Genomic DNA, 12,178 nt, shown 5'->3' on the forward strand with positions numbered 1-12,178 from the left:
CTAATGCACAATGCTAAGCGTCGCAACACAAGTTATGTCTGCTGGCAGTCATCAAAAAGGGCAAAAACAGGACCGCCACAAATCATAATACGACAATTAATCATCGGGTATCATGTTTAACTTGTTGCGAACAGCATTAATTGGTTTGACGTCTATAAGCTTGGCGAGAAAACTTGCGACAAAGTTCAAGGAGTCTGATGATGAAGGAGCAAACTTCACATTGAAAACCCAATAAATAGCCATGAGGCATGCTAAAGCATGGTGAAAACCAAATAAACCTTTCACAACTTCTCCATCGAAATGAATCGTCCACTTTTCCATCAGAGAATTGAATGCGATGGTCGGATAGACATTCTTCGGCTCCTACGAAATATAAACGTTACTAATATCCAGTATCCATGGAATAGTTTAAAAGAGTGTGAGGTTTGTGGATCAGTGACTTATAATGTGGGCGGGTAGGCAGAAGCTTGAACATTATGTAAATTATATTTAATTAATTATAATATAACCCATGAATTCTGATAGAAAAACGGGCAATGCATGACCCATTGAACTTTTTTATGGACTATGCAAAGCAATGCATCGTCAAAGTACATTCCATTTCATTTTCACTTAATTATGCCTAGAGCACACAGTATTCATCAGTTAAAACTGTTGAACACGAAAAACGCATCAGTAAGGAATACAAGTAGTTGACTGCTACTTGGGTACTCTGGAAAAGTAAATTTACCAGATTACTCATGACTTTGCTTTTTAGAAGGCATAGGGAAATATTAAACTTGATGCGGGGTTGTTCAGTGAAAATAAGTTGGAAAACGACAGGCGTAGATCAAGACGAGCACATATAAATATTCTACAAGATACATCATGTGGTCATATCATATCGCTTCAAATTAAATAAAGTATGAACTGTGAAAACAACACTGACAGAGGCCATTTTAAATGTCCAAAATATGTAATGAATGGGTGGAAATGTTTAGCTGCAGTTTGAGAAATACCAATGATCAACACACCTTGTCCACAATCAGGAAGTTGTCATACTTTTCATGGAACATGGTTGGGATGTAGACCATCCAGTCCAGTTTTTGACTAAGCACTAAGGGACAGAAAATGATTCCGGAAATAACCAATAACGTAGTTAGCGAAAGTTCGAACTTTTGCGGTTTATCAAGTAAAAGGGGTACGTTGATACACGCGTAGGGCACAATAATTAGAGTACTCGAATGATTCGAGTCGAGTAGTGAAAAACGATTGTTTTGAGTATTGTAATTATACGCTTCTTCTAACTACTAGTTAATTTATCAAAGAGACGTATAGTTCCGATAGTATTTTCCACTGCGGAAACCTTGAAATCACGATTGGTCGTATCGCATACGAAGCATATCATAAAAGCCACAATACTGGAAATATCATATTTATGAAGTCATGATAAACCCACAGCATCGCCACAAAGTGCAGTTAAATATGTAAGGCTGGAAAAATACCATTGTGATACTCGAATATTCGACTGGAAGCCTGATATATGAGTTATAATTGAATCCATCACGCACTCGATTTTGCTCAGCCCTACGCATGAGCGTACGACAATTGGGCATGCGACACTTGGGAATGTGGGTAAATGGGTTTACGTCTGGGTAAGGTTTAGAATGAGGATCTAGTTTGGAATAGGTTTGGGGTTAGGGTGAGTTTTTGAGTTGTGAAACCACATGCCAAAGTGTGGCATGCTGATCTGTGGTTTTTCATTGTGTCGCATGCTCATTGCTCCTGTGTTGGGCAACAGCTGAAAGGATAAAAACATTAAAGCATACATTACTTACGCATTAACTTCGTGCTTTCCAAAGGAATATTCTGCGCTAGTATGAATCTTGATGCTGAGCTCCAACTCTTCTCCAAAATCTTTGACGTCAGGTCGACAGGGTAAGTATCGTCGGGAACAGTCTTGTTTCTGACAAATCATTTTCATTTCTTCCAAAATCTGAGCAGGGGGAAATATTGTCATCATAGAATACCATGCCATGGGTGGTTCTGGTTAGTATAGTATAACTTTGCTGCAGGGGCCTTCAATTTCAGTAGTAGTTTAAATTGACGTGCAAGTCCGGTGGCGTACTGGTCTTAACTATGTATAATGTTCTACCAATACATAGAGAATATTATACACCTACGAAAAATATATAAAATATATATCATAGCATTTAGTGTAATTCATTCTTGTGCGTTTCGTATATATGCACACATGGCTTATAAGTCGTGCTTGAAACCACTACGTTACACCTACCCAATGAGCATCTGCCAAAACTGGGTACGACAACAACAGACTCTTTGTTGATGTCCCTTTGATAACGATATCTCGACGAGCTTTAAAGGTCCTTTTCATCCTATCCAAGATTGTGATTTTATCAGCGTTTCGGCTTCTTTTCCACTCAGTCCTCATTTCATTTTGATGTTCTTCGATGCTACGCACATCCTCCGTAGGGTTTACGGTTGGAATCTACAAGAAAAAATATATTTTCTAATCAGACATGGTCAAAGGTATTTTCATCGTCAAATTTTGACGAGTTTATAATTGCGTAATTGGTAATGCTGCGCGCACAGTCGATGGACTCTCGCATAGGCCAAGAGTAGATTTGGGCAAAGGTGCTGACCACTTTCTTTAATAATCAGCGGAGGCGTCGCTGCCAATTTTAACAATGCCCGAAATATTGATTGCTGGGCTTGCCACCAAGCTAGCTTCGATTTTTCTAAGATCAGGCGATATGTGAAACTCCAGAAGAAACAGGCGTAGTATCATTTCAAGCTTCGACAATTCGTCACGACAACTGTTCTTTGACAAATATGACACATCGATTTTCCATTTATATCTGGGAAAGCAAATTCATTGCTTGACGCAGAGTTACAAACCCAGCTTTCGACGTTCTCGTTTCTAGTAGGCCTACATGTTTCTGCTCAAAGCATTCACGGTGTGTGAAACACTTTTTAAAAGTGTTCTACGCAGTGGGATATTCTCTTGAAGCAGAGTGCAGCGGAATGCCGATTCAAAACAATAACAATCTTAACTTCAGCATAGGCCTATATCAAGAAACCAGAACACATCAAAGTATGAGTAATCAAACGAAACAGACAGTGCAATAAGAAAGCTAAGTAGCTAAATTAATATGCAACAATTCTGTGCCAGTATAGTAATTGCTCACGTAATGAAAGATGTCGCGGGCCGCAAAATAAACGTCTGCGGGCCGCGGGTTGAGAACCCCTGCTGTACGTTATAGCCCATGTCACCAACACATGCCCCGGAGGTCATACTATGCCGCATGCGATCTGATTTGAGATTTCGGAGAAGTGCCAAGTAAAGTATTTGAAATGCTTAAATTGATTTCAGTTATTATTACTGTTGTTTCAAAACAAGCTATTCTCTTGTGCTCAATATCAATATCCTCAATATTCCCCTCTCACCCGTTATACAGGAAATATTAATGAACTTTGAAGGATTTGAAAATGCTTACATTGCATGATGACATCCGAGGATTGCTGTTTCCACAACAAGGTCGTTATATTTTCGTTTACGCTGGCGGTGTCGTCCATCCTGCAGTTCAAGGAGTTGCACAAACGATGAATAATCCGTACATGATTCAGCAAGGCTTTTCGCGATGAAAACTCATTAGAAATACAACCTGATGCTGGACACACCTAATTCATAGCCGTCTGTCGGCGTGAAACCGCACTCAGTCCGTTTACCTCTGCTGTGTTCTGGTGAAAAGCATGGTACGCGCATCTTCTCGCGCGGAAAATTCTTGACCTCAAAAGACCTCTCTCGGGTCGATATATTACAGCAAATATTTGCAGAAACTCTGTCATGCCTGCCGAAGCGAGACAATAATAATGGAGCTTAGTACCTGTTCGCTGCTACATGTCTATATTATGCGCTTGCTACACACTCCATTCTGCCGTATAAGTGAAATAAAATTGAACGCGCGGACATTGGAGACCTCAAAAGTCAATCTACTGTGTCATAGTTAATAGGCTTTGGAAATAAAATAACAAATCTTTGCATTACAATAGAGATTTATATTTGTTGACTGCTACATTTGGGTTAATACTTATTAGATTGCTGTACTCCGTTCATTCAATCCGGCGTCGATAAGCGCGTTAAAATTGAACGTGCATTGTGATGTGGGATCACGGAACATCCTTGCCTCAAAAGCCACTCTACACTGTCGTAGTTGAGTGGCATCGTAAGAAAATAACGAATGTTTGTAGAAACTATGCGTTTTCAGCCATTGCGATTACAATAGAAAATCGTGTTTGTTGGCTGCTACATTTGTATATGGATTAATAGATTCCTGAAACTGACACTCCATCCGTTCCAGTTGCTGACTTTATGAATTGATAGCCGCGTTCACTCGGCGTAATAATAGCCTACAGCAGGCAGCGCGACCGATATTACGCCTATCGAAATTTTGGAAAGTTAGGTCAAACCTAACATCATGATGACTAACGCTAGAGAAATCGGTGATGTTTTACTGAGAGGGAAATATCACTATCTTTTAAGTAGCTACATGTTCGAGACTGAGGCTATCAGGGTTCACCCGATAAGTCATAAAAACTCCTAAAAATATCTCAACACGTAAACATTTTCTCGCGTTCAGCACAATGTAGCTCTATGATGTATCTTGCGGTCAGCTGTTTCCATGGGGATAATATACGCTAGAGGTGAATCTCCTGGTTACCACGATATACCCACGCTGCGGTCTATAGCTTATATACAGATGTGACTTTATCTAAATTTTAGTGGGTCGAGTGAAATTCGAGGAAATCGTAGAGATTTCATAACGTTACATCATTCCCTATATCAATCAATAAATCAATGGAATCTGTCAGAAATCATCAAATCCGTCATGTAACAACAATAAAATCGCCGTGATTAACGCGTTATGATATTCGCTGTGGCCTTGTTCTCGGATCGGATGTTCGTGGGTGTCGCTACGTTTACTGCTAGGATGTCCACGTGTCGCCATGTTTTAGTTCCAATATATTCGTACACCGGTTTTGCTGTTAATTGTCGTGCCATGGTGTTATAGTTTATCGGTGAGTCGGCGATAGGGAGAGAATCTGTAAGTGTCTAAATGTGTAATCAATAACACACGAAACAAAATGCATTTAGATGAAGTGTGATATACAGATAAGCGTGACATAAGGAGGACAGGCTGATCGTTCATAACCTTCCTCGTTGATTTCGCTGGTCATTATGCCAGCGTGATATGCCCACCCCTTCCGGTGTCCGGTCAATACCGAGAAAACCATTACCGAGAATGCCATTTCCGAGAATGGACACCACAGAGAATTGACAGTACTGAGAATGGACACCACCGAGAATGGACATTACCGAGAATGGACACCACCGAGAATGGACATTACCGAGAATGCAATATATGCAATGCGGGCATGTTATTCATATTTACACGACATGTATATATTTATCACGGTGTTGTCACATTCAGTGTCGATTCTCAGGTATAAATCTCGACAACGTCCGTCCTAGTAGTAAGGTAGATTCTTGACATTGTTCATTCTCTGTAATGTCTATTCTCGATGCTGTCCATTCTCGGTAATGATTATTCTCGGTAATTCTCGGTTGGGTCCATTCTCGGTAATTGTATTCTCGGTAATGTCCATTCTCGGAGGTGCATATTCTCGGTAATGACCATTTTCGGTAATGTCTATTCTCGGTAGGGTCCATTCTCGGTAATGGTATTCTCGGTAATGTCCATTCTCGGTTGTGTCTATTCTCGGTAATGACCATTCTCGGTAAGGTTCCAGCTTCGGTAATGGTATTCTCGGTAATTTCCAACCTCGCATGCGGTTGACATCTCGCGTGACTCGGAATGCACTGAAAACGAGTCGACGTTTTGGGGAAAAAACTCGGAAATGGGTTGAATCGAGTCATATCCGAGCCTAAGCTCGGGATTTACCGAGGATATTTTTTACAGTGTATGGTGTTGTAGTTGACCAATTAATGCCTCGAAATCGGCGAATATTTCTTCTCTCCTAACGTTGTTGGGAGGCAAACAAAAATCCAATCCATGAGACAATACAAATTCTTCGATATCACTGAGTTTATAACTCGAGAGATTTGCTATGATTTTCTTCCCCGTACTTGGCGAATTTCCAAACCGATTTTGAAATAAAACTTTGAGGTTACGGTCATACTTCCTCTGGTTCTCCTTTTCCTTGCGAGTGTCAATGATACTCAGGTAACGGCAAAAACGCATCAAGTCAAAAAATGACAGGAAATCTCTGACTTCTTGTTGAAGTGATCGACATTTCTTCCACCAGTGTGGTATAGAAGATTTCTTTTCCAACCTTGGGCCTACTTACAGGATCACAACCTAATTCCCCATTGCTGTCGGCATCAACCTTAGGTGAGTTCACCACAGAAGCCAACATACCTTTTATGTCACCCATGCCACTGGAACTTTTCTTCAAATCCGCTGTTCATCAGCTGCAACTTTTCTTCAAATCCCCGAACTTGCGAGTGGAGAGCAGCTACATCCCCATTGACCGAATTCATCAATTCCGCAGCCTGACGCTTCGCATCGCTTCGTATGCCATATTCCGCGGAATACCTTCCATAATTTTGTCCAATCTCGCCAAGCTTTCTTTGACTTTTCCATCCACACCGGTACTGGTATCAGCAGAGTCATCATCCGAATCCAAAATCGTGTCAAGCACTTGGGATCTGTTGCGTGCCTCAAGATAACTCTCCTTTGACGAGGTAATAGTATCGACTTTGTTTTTTGGCGTGCTCGCCATTGTGGAAGACCTCCTAATATAGTCGATGTAAAGAGATTCACAATTAGTTTTCAGACAGCTTTATTTCCGCGTCCTCAAGGCAGCCAGTTCAGATAAGAAGCATGCATTGTCGTGGGTCCACCAAGTGTCCATTTCACCTAGTCGAAGCTAGACACCTGGCGGCCCGAGAAATAACAGTACCATCACAATAGCAATTATAACAATAACAATCATCACATACACCCCTAATGGGTGGGCTGTCACATATAAAGGCAACAGAGCTTTTTCACAATCTCAAACGGCCCTTATAATCACTCTGAAACATTTCGTTTTTGATCCGTCTTTTAATCGGAAAAAGTAAAGTATAATTCATAGCGGCAACAGAAATAGCAACGCAATTTGAACTCCTATGATTGAGGGTCAAGCTCAATGCCCTAAGCTAAAATTTCAAAAATGCGAGACTTATATCCATCCACCTCCGTCTGTTACAACTGCACCATTGGAAACCAGCAGCAATTATCGGGATCATGTACGGTCTACATCTCTGAATTACTTTGCCACTACCTCTAAAGATCCGGCTATAAGATATGTATATGGCAAAGCAGATCTTCGACAAGCAGCTATGGACCATGATTACTTGGAATTGCCATTCACCGAATACTGGCTTGTTCGTTCCTTGAAAGTAAGTGAAAGTGTATATATGAAAGTGTATAAAGTGTATAAAGTGTATATATGAAAGTGTATATATAACTGAGAAAGCGTGTAAAAGCCACCACAGTCTGATTTAATTGCAAAGTGTCTGAACATACGTATGGCAGTAAAAATTTCAGACGAGACAAATCAATTATATGAATGACCATCGAAATTGATCACTCAGGAGGAAGCCCAAGAAAAGACATTACTGCAGAGTGAATGCAAAAACCAGGGTTGTAACCAAGTCAACAGGGTTCCGAGTCACAAGTCAATCTCACTTTTACATTTTTGACTCGAGTCAAGTCGAGCCATTTTCAATTCCCACCGAGTCAAGTCCGAGTCATGGTATTATGACTCGAGTCCGAGTCCAAGTCATTGTGTTGACTGCTCAGTTTCCAGTTGAAGTCTTCCTAAACCCACTTTTTTAACTCCGTTTGGTGATATTGAATGGTTCGCATTTAAAATATATCAATTTTCCTCACTTTTAGCAGTTTCTGGTCGCATTTTCAAGCACCAGTACCAACAAACGAAATTCCAAAAGTGCGTTGGCTTCGAAATTACAATGAAATGTCGGTCTTGGCCGTCTGAATCTCGAGTCAATGACTTGCTTCGAGTCAAGCGCAATGACTCGAGTCGAGTCATTTCCGTATTTTGAGAAAATGACTCGAGTCGAGTTGAGTCATCCGAAAATTACAACCTTGGCAAAAACTGGCACCGAGACAGAGAGTGGAGAATTACTACATCACGATTTCGGGAGGTTATTAAGGCAACTAGCAGGATAAATATCGAATTACTGTGTGAGGATATTTTGGCCTCCAGAAGTTTCTGCTCACCTGGTATTTTACATGGTCGAGCATACGAACCTGTAGCAGTTGAAGCTTTCACAACTGTAACGGGCATAGAGGCAGCACCGTGTGGACTATTTATTAATTCCAAGTTTCCATATCTTGGCGCAACTCCCGATGCAAAAATTTCACCAGATGGCCTTGTTGAAGTGAAATGCCCATACAATGGGCGGAATAGCCATATCATAGCAGCTTCAATCAAGTTATTCCCATTTCTTGCCATCAAAAATCAGAATCGTGAGCTGAAAAGAAACCACAATTATTATTACCAAATACAAGGCCAACTCGGATTGTCAGACAGAAACTATTTCTATTTCGTTGTTGACACTTTTAATATTTTATTTATAGAAAAAGGAAAAATTACATTTGATAAACATTTCTTTGAGAATAATATTTTACCGCCATTAGCTTACTTTTATGAAAATCATGGAGGCCCTTCCTTTCAGCTAAGTTAGGATTGGTTTTATATTCTATCAATGTTCAGTTTATTAAAACCATTCTTGTATTTACCTGTTGTCTCTGAATTGACGGAGCGAGGCAGCATTGAAGGCTTAAGATTTCTTTTTAGCAGTCTGAAGTGCAGTCTTGACACAAGTCGCGTCACTTCATGCTCCGAGTTATGAGAGTAATTTCTATTTACCTGAAAAACCAAATAACAGAAAATCACTAGAGCTAATAATCTTAGAAACAACTGATGTATGAGAGTATATGCTAGGCTTTTTCATGTACAAGCGAGAATACGATATATACAATCTGCGAATATGGTCTAAGCAGCCCAGATGTAATTCCATGTTTAAAATTCCGATAAGTGTTTGCGAGTCCAATCACTCTTTCAACATGAATCCGTTAAGTCGAAATTCTCCTATCACAACTTCCTTCCCCTGTTTCGAGTTGACTTTTGCCACGTAATGGGGCCGGGGTGTTTATACCAACATTGTATGGTGGAAACAGATCCTGCACCATAACACCACTGTCATCCATTATACTGTCACCTGCCTGAAACATGGTGGAAACTGCTTCACGTGGTGCTATCCCTATCATAACCTTCACAGTAATCAGGTTTTTATAATTTAAAAATGTCTGACTTTGTAAATTAATATCTGTTGCCTTGCCGGTAGGAATTTCAGTAGCATCGACAATCACCCTTGTGGTCGGAAAAACTTTCCCAAAGTCCCTTGGCGTAGTCTCGTCAACAATCTTGCGGCTTGGCCATATTAGCCACTGTCTCATTATAGAGTATGACTGGAGTGACGACTCGATTGTTCTCCCATTGTTAGCCGGCAGAATGGTCACGGTCAGATGGCTGCACCCAAAATAGGATCGCTCAGTGCTAGTTTCAATGGCGTTCAAGGCGATTCGTCGTGTATTTCTTGAAGTTGCGTCGGATTTAGTTAGACAGTTCAACATTTAGGTAGCGGTGGCGAGTCGTTATGACTAGTGAACAATACCGTGTAGCCTATGTTACATTTCTCACGAGATGGATGTGATATTGTTGCTTTGATCCTTTATAGAGTTTGCTACGTATATGAATAAAATGACAGAAGGTATAGAATATCTGGTTCGTGTGCATTGGCTATTGTGAGATGAATTCATGGAAAGGAAGACTGAAGAATGCTACAAAGTGAACAAGAGGAAAGATCTTGACCTATATCGATATGCAATTCACAATATCGTTGATTGAAAATATGTCCTATATCAACTGCAGAAACTCGAGTATGAATATAACAAATAATTTGTTGCAACTGTCTTGTAGTCTTATATAATGCCTGTCCGATAACCGCAGAAACTTGAGTATGACTAGAACAAGAGCCTAGTGTAATGTTAGTGTTCTGCTTGAGCTCGACTCACAGTAGCCAGAGCTTATACTTCTTGGAAGTGTGCAGAATCGCACTTGAAGGGAACTCGTTGTCATTGCCAAGAATACAGGAAGACGTCCGCCGGTCGACATTAGTAGTAAGCCAATGCACCACGTCAAGGTTTCGGCCAACTCATTGGTTTCCTTTTTTTAGGTAGGGAACCTCAATGTGGATAGGCAGCATTTGCCACAGAGCGAAAAAATTACCATGCTAACACTACCAGAAACTACATTAGCTTCATTTGCTGCATCTTTTCTTGGTCATGGGTTCCTGGCATACTTTCGTCTAAAGATTTTGATCATCATAGGCATAGTTGTATTGGCACCTTTCCCTCCATTTATAGCCTTACGCTGGCATAAGGCATTTACTGAGTAACTGACTTGGCTAATATCTGGATTCCTGCTGTATCTCATCAAAGACCGCTATTAAAAAGGCAATCGTTAATTCAGGTTAACATTCGTAAATAATATTAATGAATGTCAACTGAAGTTACCAAAGATCCAAATGCTGCTTCCATAACACCATTCAAAAGCCGAATTGCTAGCTTGACCAATGATCAATGACCATTTTCTTGGACCATATTTGTATAGAACTCTGATCTTGGTGGACACTTTTGGCATTCTTGAAATTGGATGTAAATTTCACCGACTTGTTACTAGTGGTAACCAGAGTGGAACAACATCGTCGGGTGGTTATAATGGTACCTATAACCATGGAAGTATTTCCTGCCAAAAATCTCAACATTTGTAAGAGATATGCTGGAAAATATAAGAATATTTCAATCTTCTCAGAATTGTTCACCTCTGGCCAGCGGGCCATATCTTTGACACCCCTGCTTTACATTATAGTAAACCCCACAGTGATAGCAGTAGCAATTGTCAAATTGGTTAAGAAATACCATGGCTTATACAATTCCAACAATAACAAAAAAGCAAAGACTTTCAACAGCATCATGATTGAAACAAGAGGTTTGGAAGTATAGAAAATGGTGCTATAAGAGCATATTGTTCATTGTTTTTTCAAGCTATCTCGCAAACATTTGGAAAATTTGGAAGACTTTTTCTGCTTCTCATGCAATGCAAACTTCGCAAAATTGTGAGAACAGATGTTATTCAAGTGGTGTTTCATTGCCTTGTCCATGACATCCTCAACCTCATTTCGGTCTGAACCAGATGGAAGTGATACAGTGTGAATCAATTTGTTATAGAATGGATCGCATTGAATTGCCTCAAGTACCCAGAAAAATTTATCTTTTTCATGGGTTTTGCCATTTCTTTACTGTGGATAACATAAAAGCGGAGAACCATGTCATGAGACTGTTCTGACGCGGGCTCTTCAATCCACCGTCTTTCTTCTGCTCCACTTTAATGAGGTTTCCCGATGGTGCTGCAGTTGTTAGGCACGTGGCATGCTTCGTTGGCTTGCTTAGAAATGGCTCCCAAAAGCATTCCACCAATATATTCAAGTATGTCTAAAAACACGTCAAAGTTTTTCCATGGAAAGGCAAAGTATAGGCTATTCACTTACCAGATTCCTTGCTGTTGACTCCTTTAATCTCTGTGATTGGATGCTGCTCTTTACCGCAGACGAGAGAATCAAAAATTTTCAGAAGTAATGCTGAAGCTGGCAATTGTGGCAAACCCAGAAACTTGTTAGCTTGATGGCAGATATTAGAATAATGTTGATAAAATCCGTCAACACAAAGTTTACAATATTCAGAATGGAGTTTTTCCACCAATGGAACAGCTTTGGTCAAGTCTAGTTCCTCAATGATGGGGTGCATTCAAAGTATTTTTTTTGCTATAAGCCCTCTTCAAAACAGCAATTATACAGCATCCTCAGATATATTCCAACTACTGGTGAGAACTTCATGATTTTTGAAACGTTTCTTCAAAGCTTTCACAGTGGGAATTGGGAAAGGATGCTTCGCATTCCTCACAAAACACACCTTTCCAGTTATTAAGTCCTTCGAAACATTCTTCAATTTCCATTTAGTTAGTC

At 40.2% G+C, this 12,178-nt stretch overlaps 2 protein-coding genes across 4 annotated transcripts; both read right to left on the reverse strand.

Annotated features, from left to right (window-relative positions):
* Window positions 1–6: 6 nt before the first annotated feature.
* Window positions 7–4,643, reverse strand: LOC145432812 (uncharacterized). Of its 3 annotated transcripts, XR_013912977.1 has the most exons (5): window positions 3,498–4,639; window positions 2,276–2,488; window positions 1,814–1,975; window positions 1,014–1,089; window positions 7–363 (listed from the first exon to the last, which is right to left on the reverse strand). XR_013912977.1 is itself a non-coding variant. In XM_080309623.1 (4 exons), exons 1-4 carry the CDS (start codon window positions 3,510–3,512, stop codon window positions 321–323), a joined length of 429 nt encoding a protein of 142 aa, XP_080165749.1. In that variant the 5' UTR covers window positions 3,513–4,643; the 3' UTR covers window positions 7–320. The 3 variants fall into 3 exon arrangements, 2 of the variants coding, with proteins under 2 accessions (XP_080165749.1, XP_080165750.1); XM_080309623.1 differs by lacking the exon at window positions 1,014–1,089 and having other exon boundaries at window positions 1,818–1,975; window positions 3,498–4,643; XM_080309624.1 differs by lacking the exon at window positions 1,014–1,089 and having other exon boundaries at window positions 1,818–1,975; window positions 3,448–4,641.
* Window positions 4,644–11,037: 6,394 nt separating this feature from the next.
* LOC145432813 (uncharacterized) lies at window positions 11,038–11,975 on the reverse strand. The gene is made up of 2 exons (XM_080309625.1): window positions 11,705–11,975; window positions 11,038–11,648 (listed from the first exon to the last, which is right to left on the reverse strand). The coding sequence occupies exons 1-2, from the start codon at window positions 11,958–11,960 to the stop codon at window positions 11,542–11,544; spliced, it is 363 nt and encodes a 120-aa protein (XP_080165751.1). The 5' UTR covers window positions 11,961–11,975; the 3' UTR covers window positions 11,038–11,541.
* Window positions 11,976–12,178: the final 203 nt, after the last annotated feature.

Source organism: Botryllus schlosseri, unplaced genomic scaffold (assembly GCF_051294905.1).
Source record: "Botryllus schlosseri isolate E-star unplaced genomic scaffold, Bs_hap1 Bs203a, whole genome shotgun sequence".
NCBI classification, from domain to species: Eukaryota; Metazoa; Chordata; class Ascidiacea; order Stolidobranchia; family Styelidae; genus Botryllus; species Botryllus schlosseri.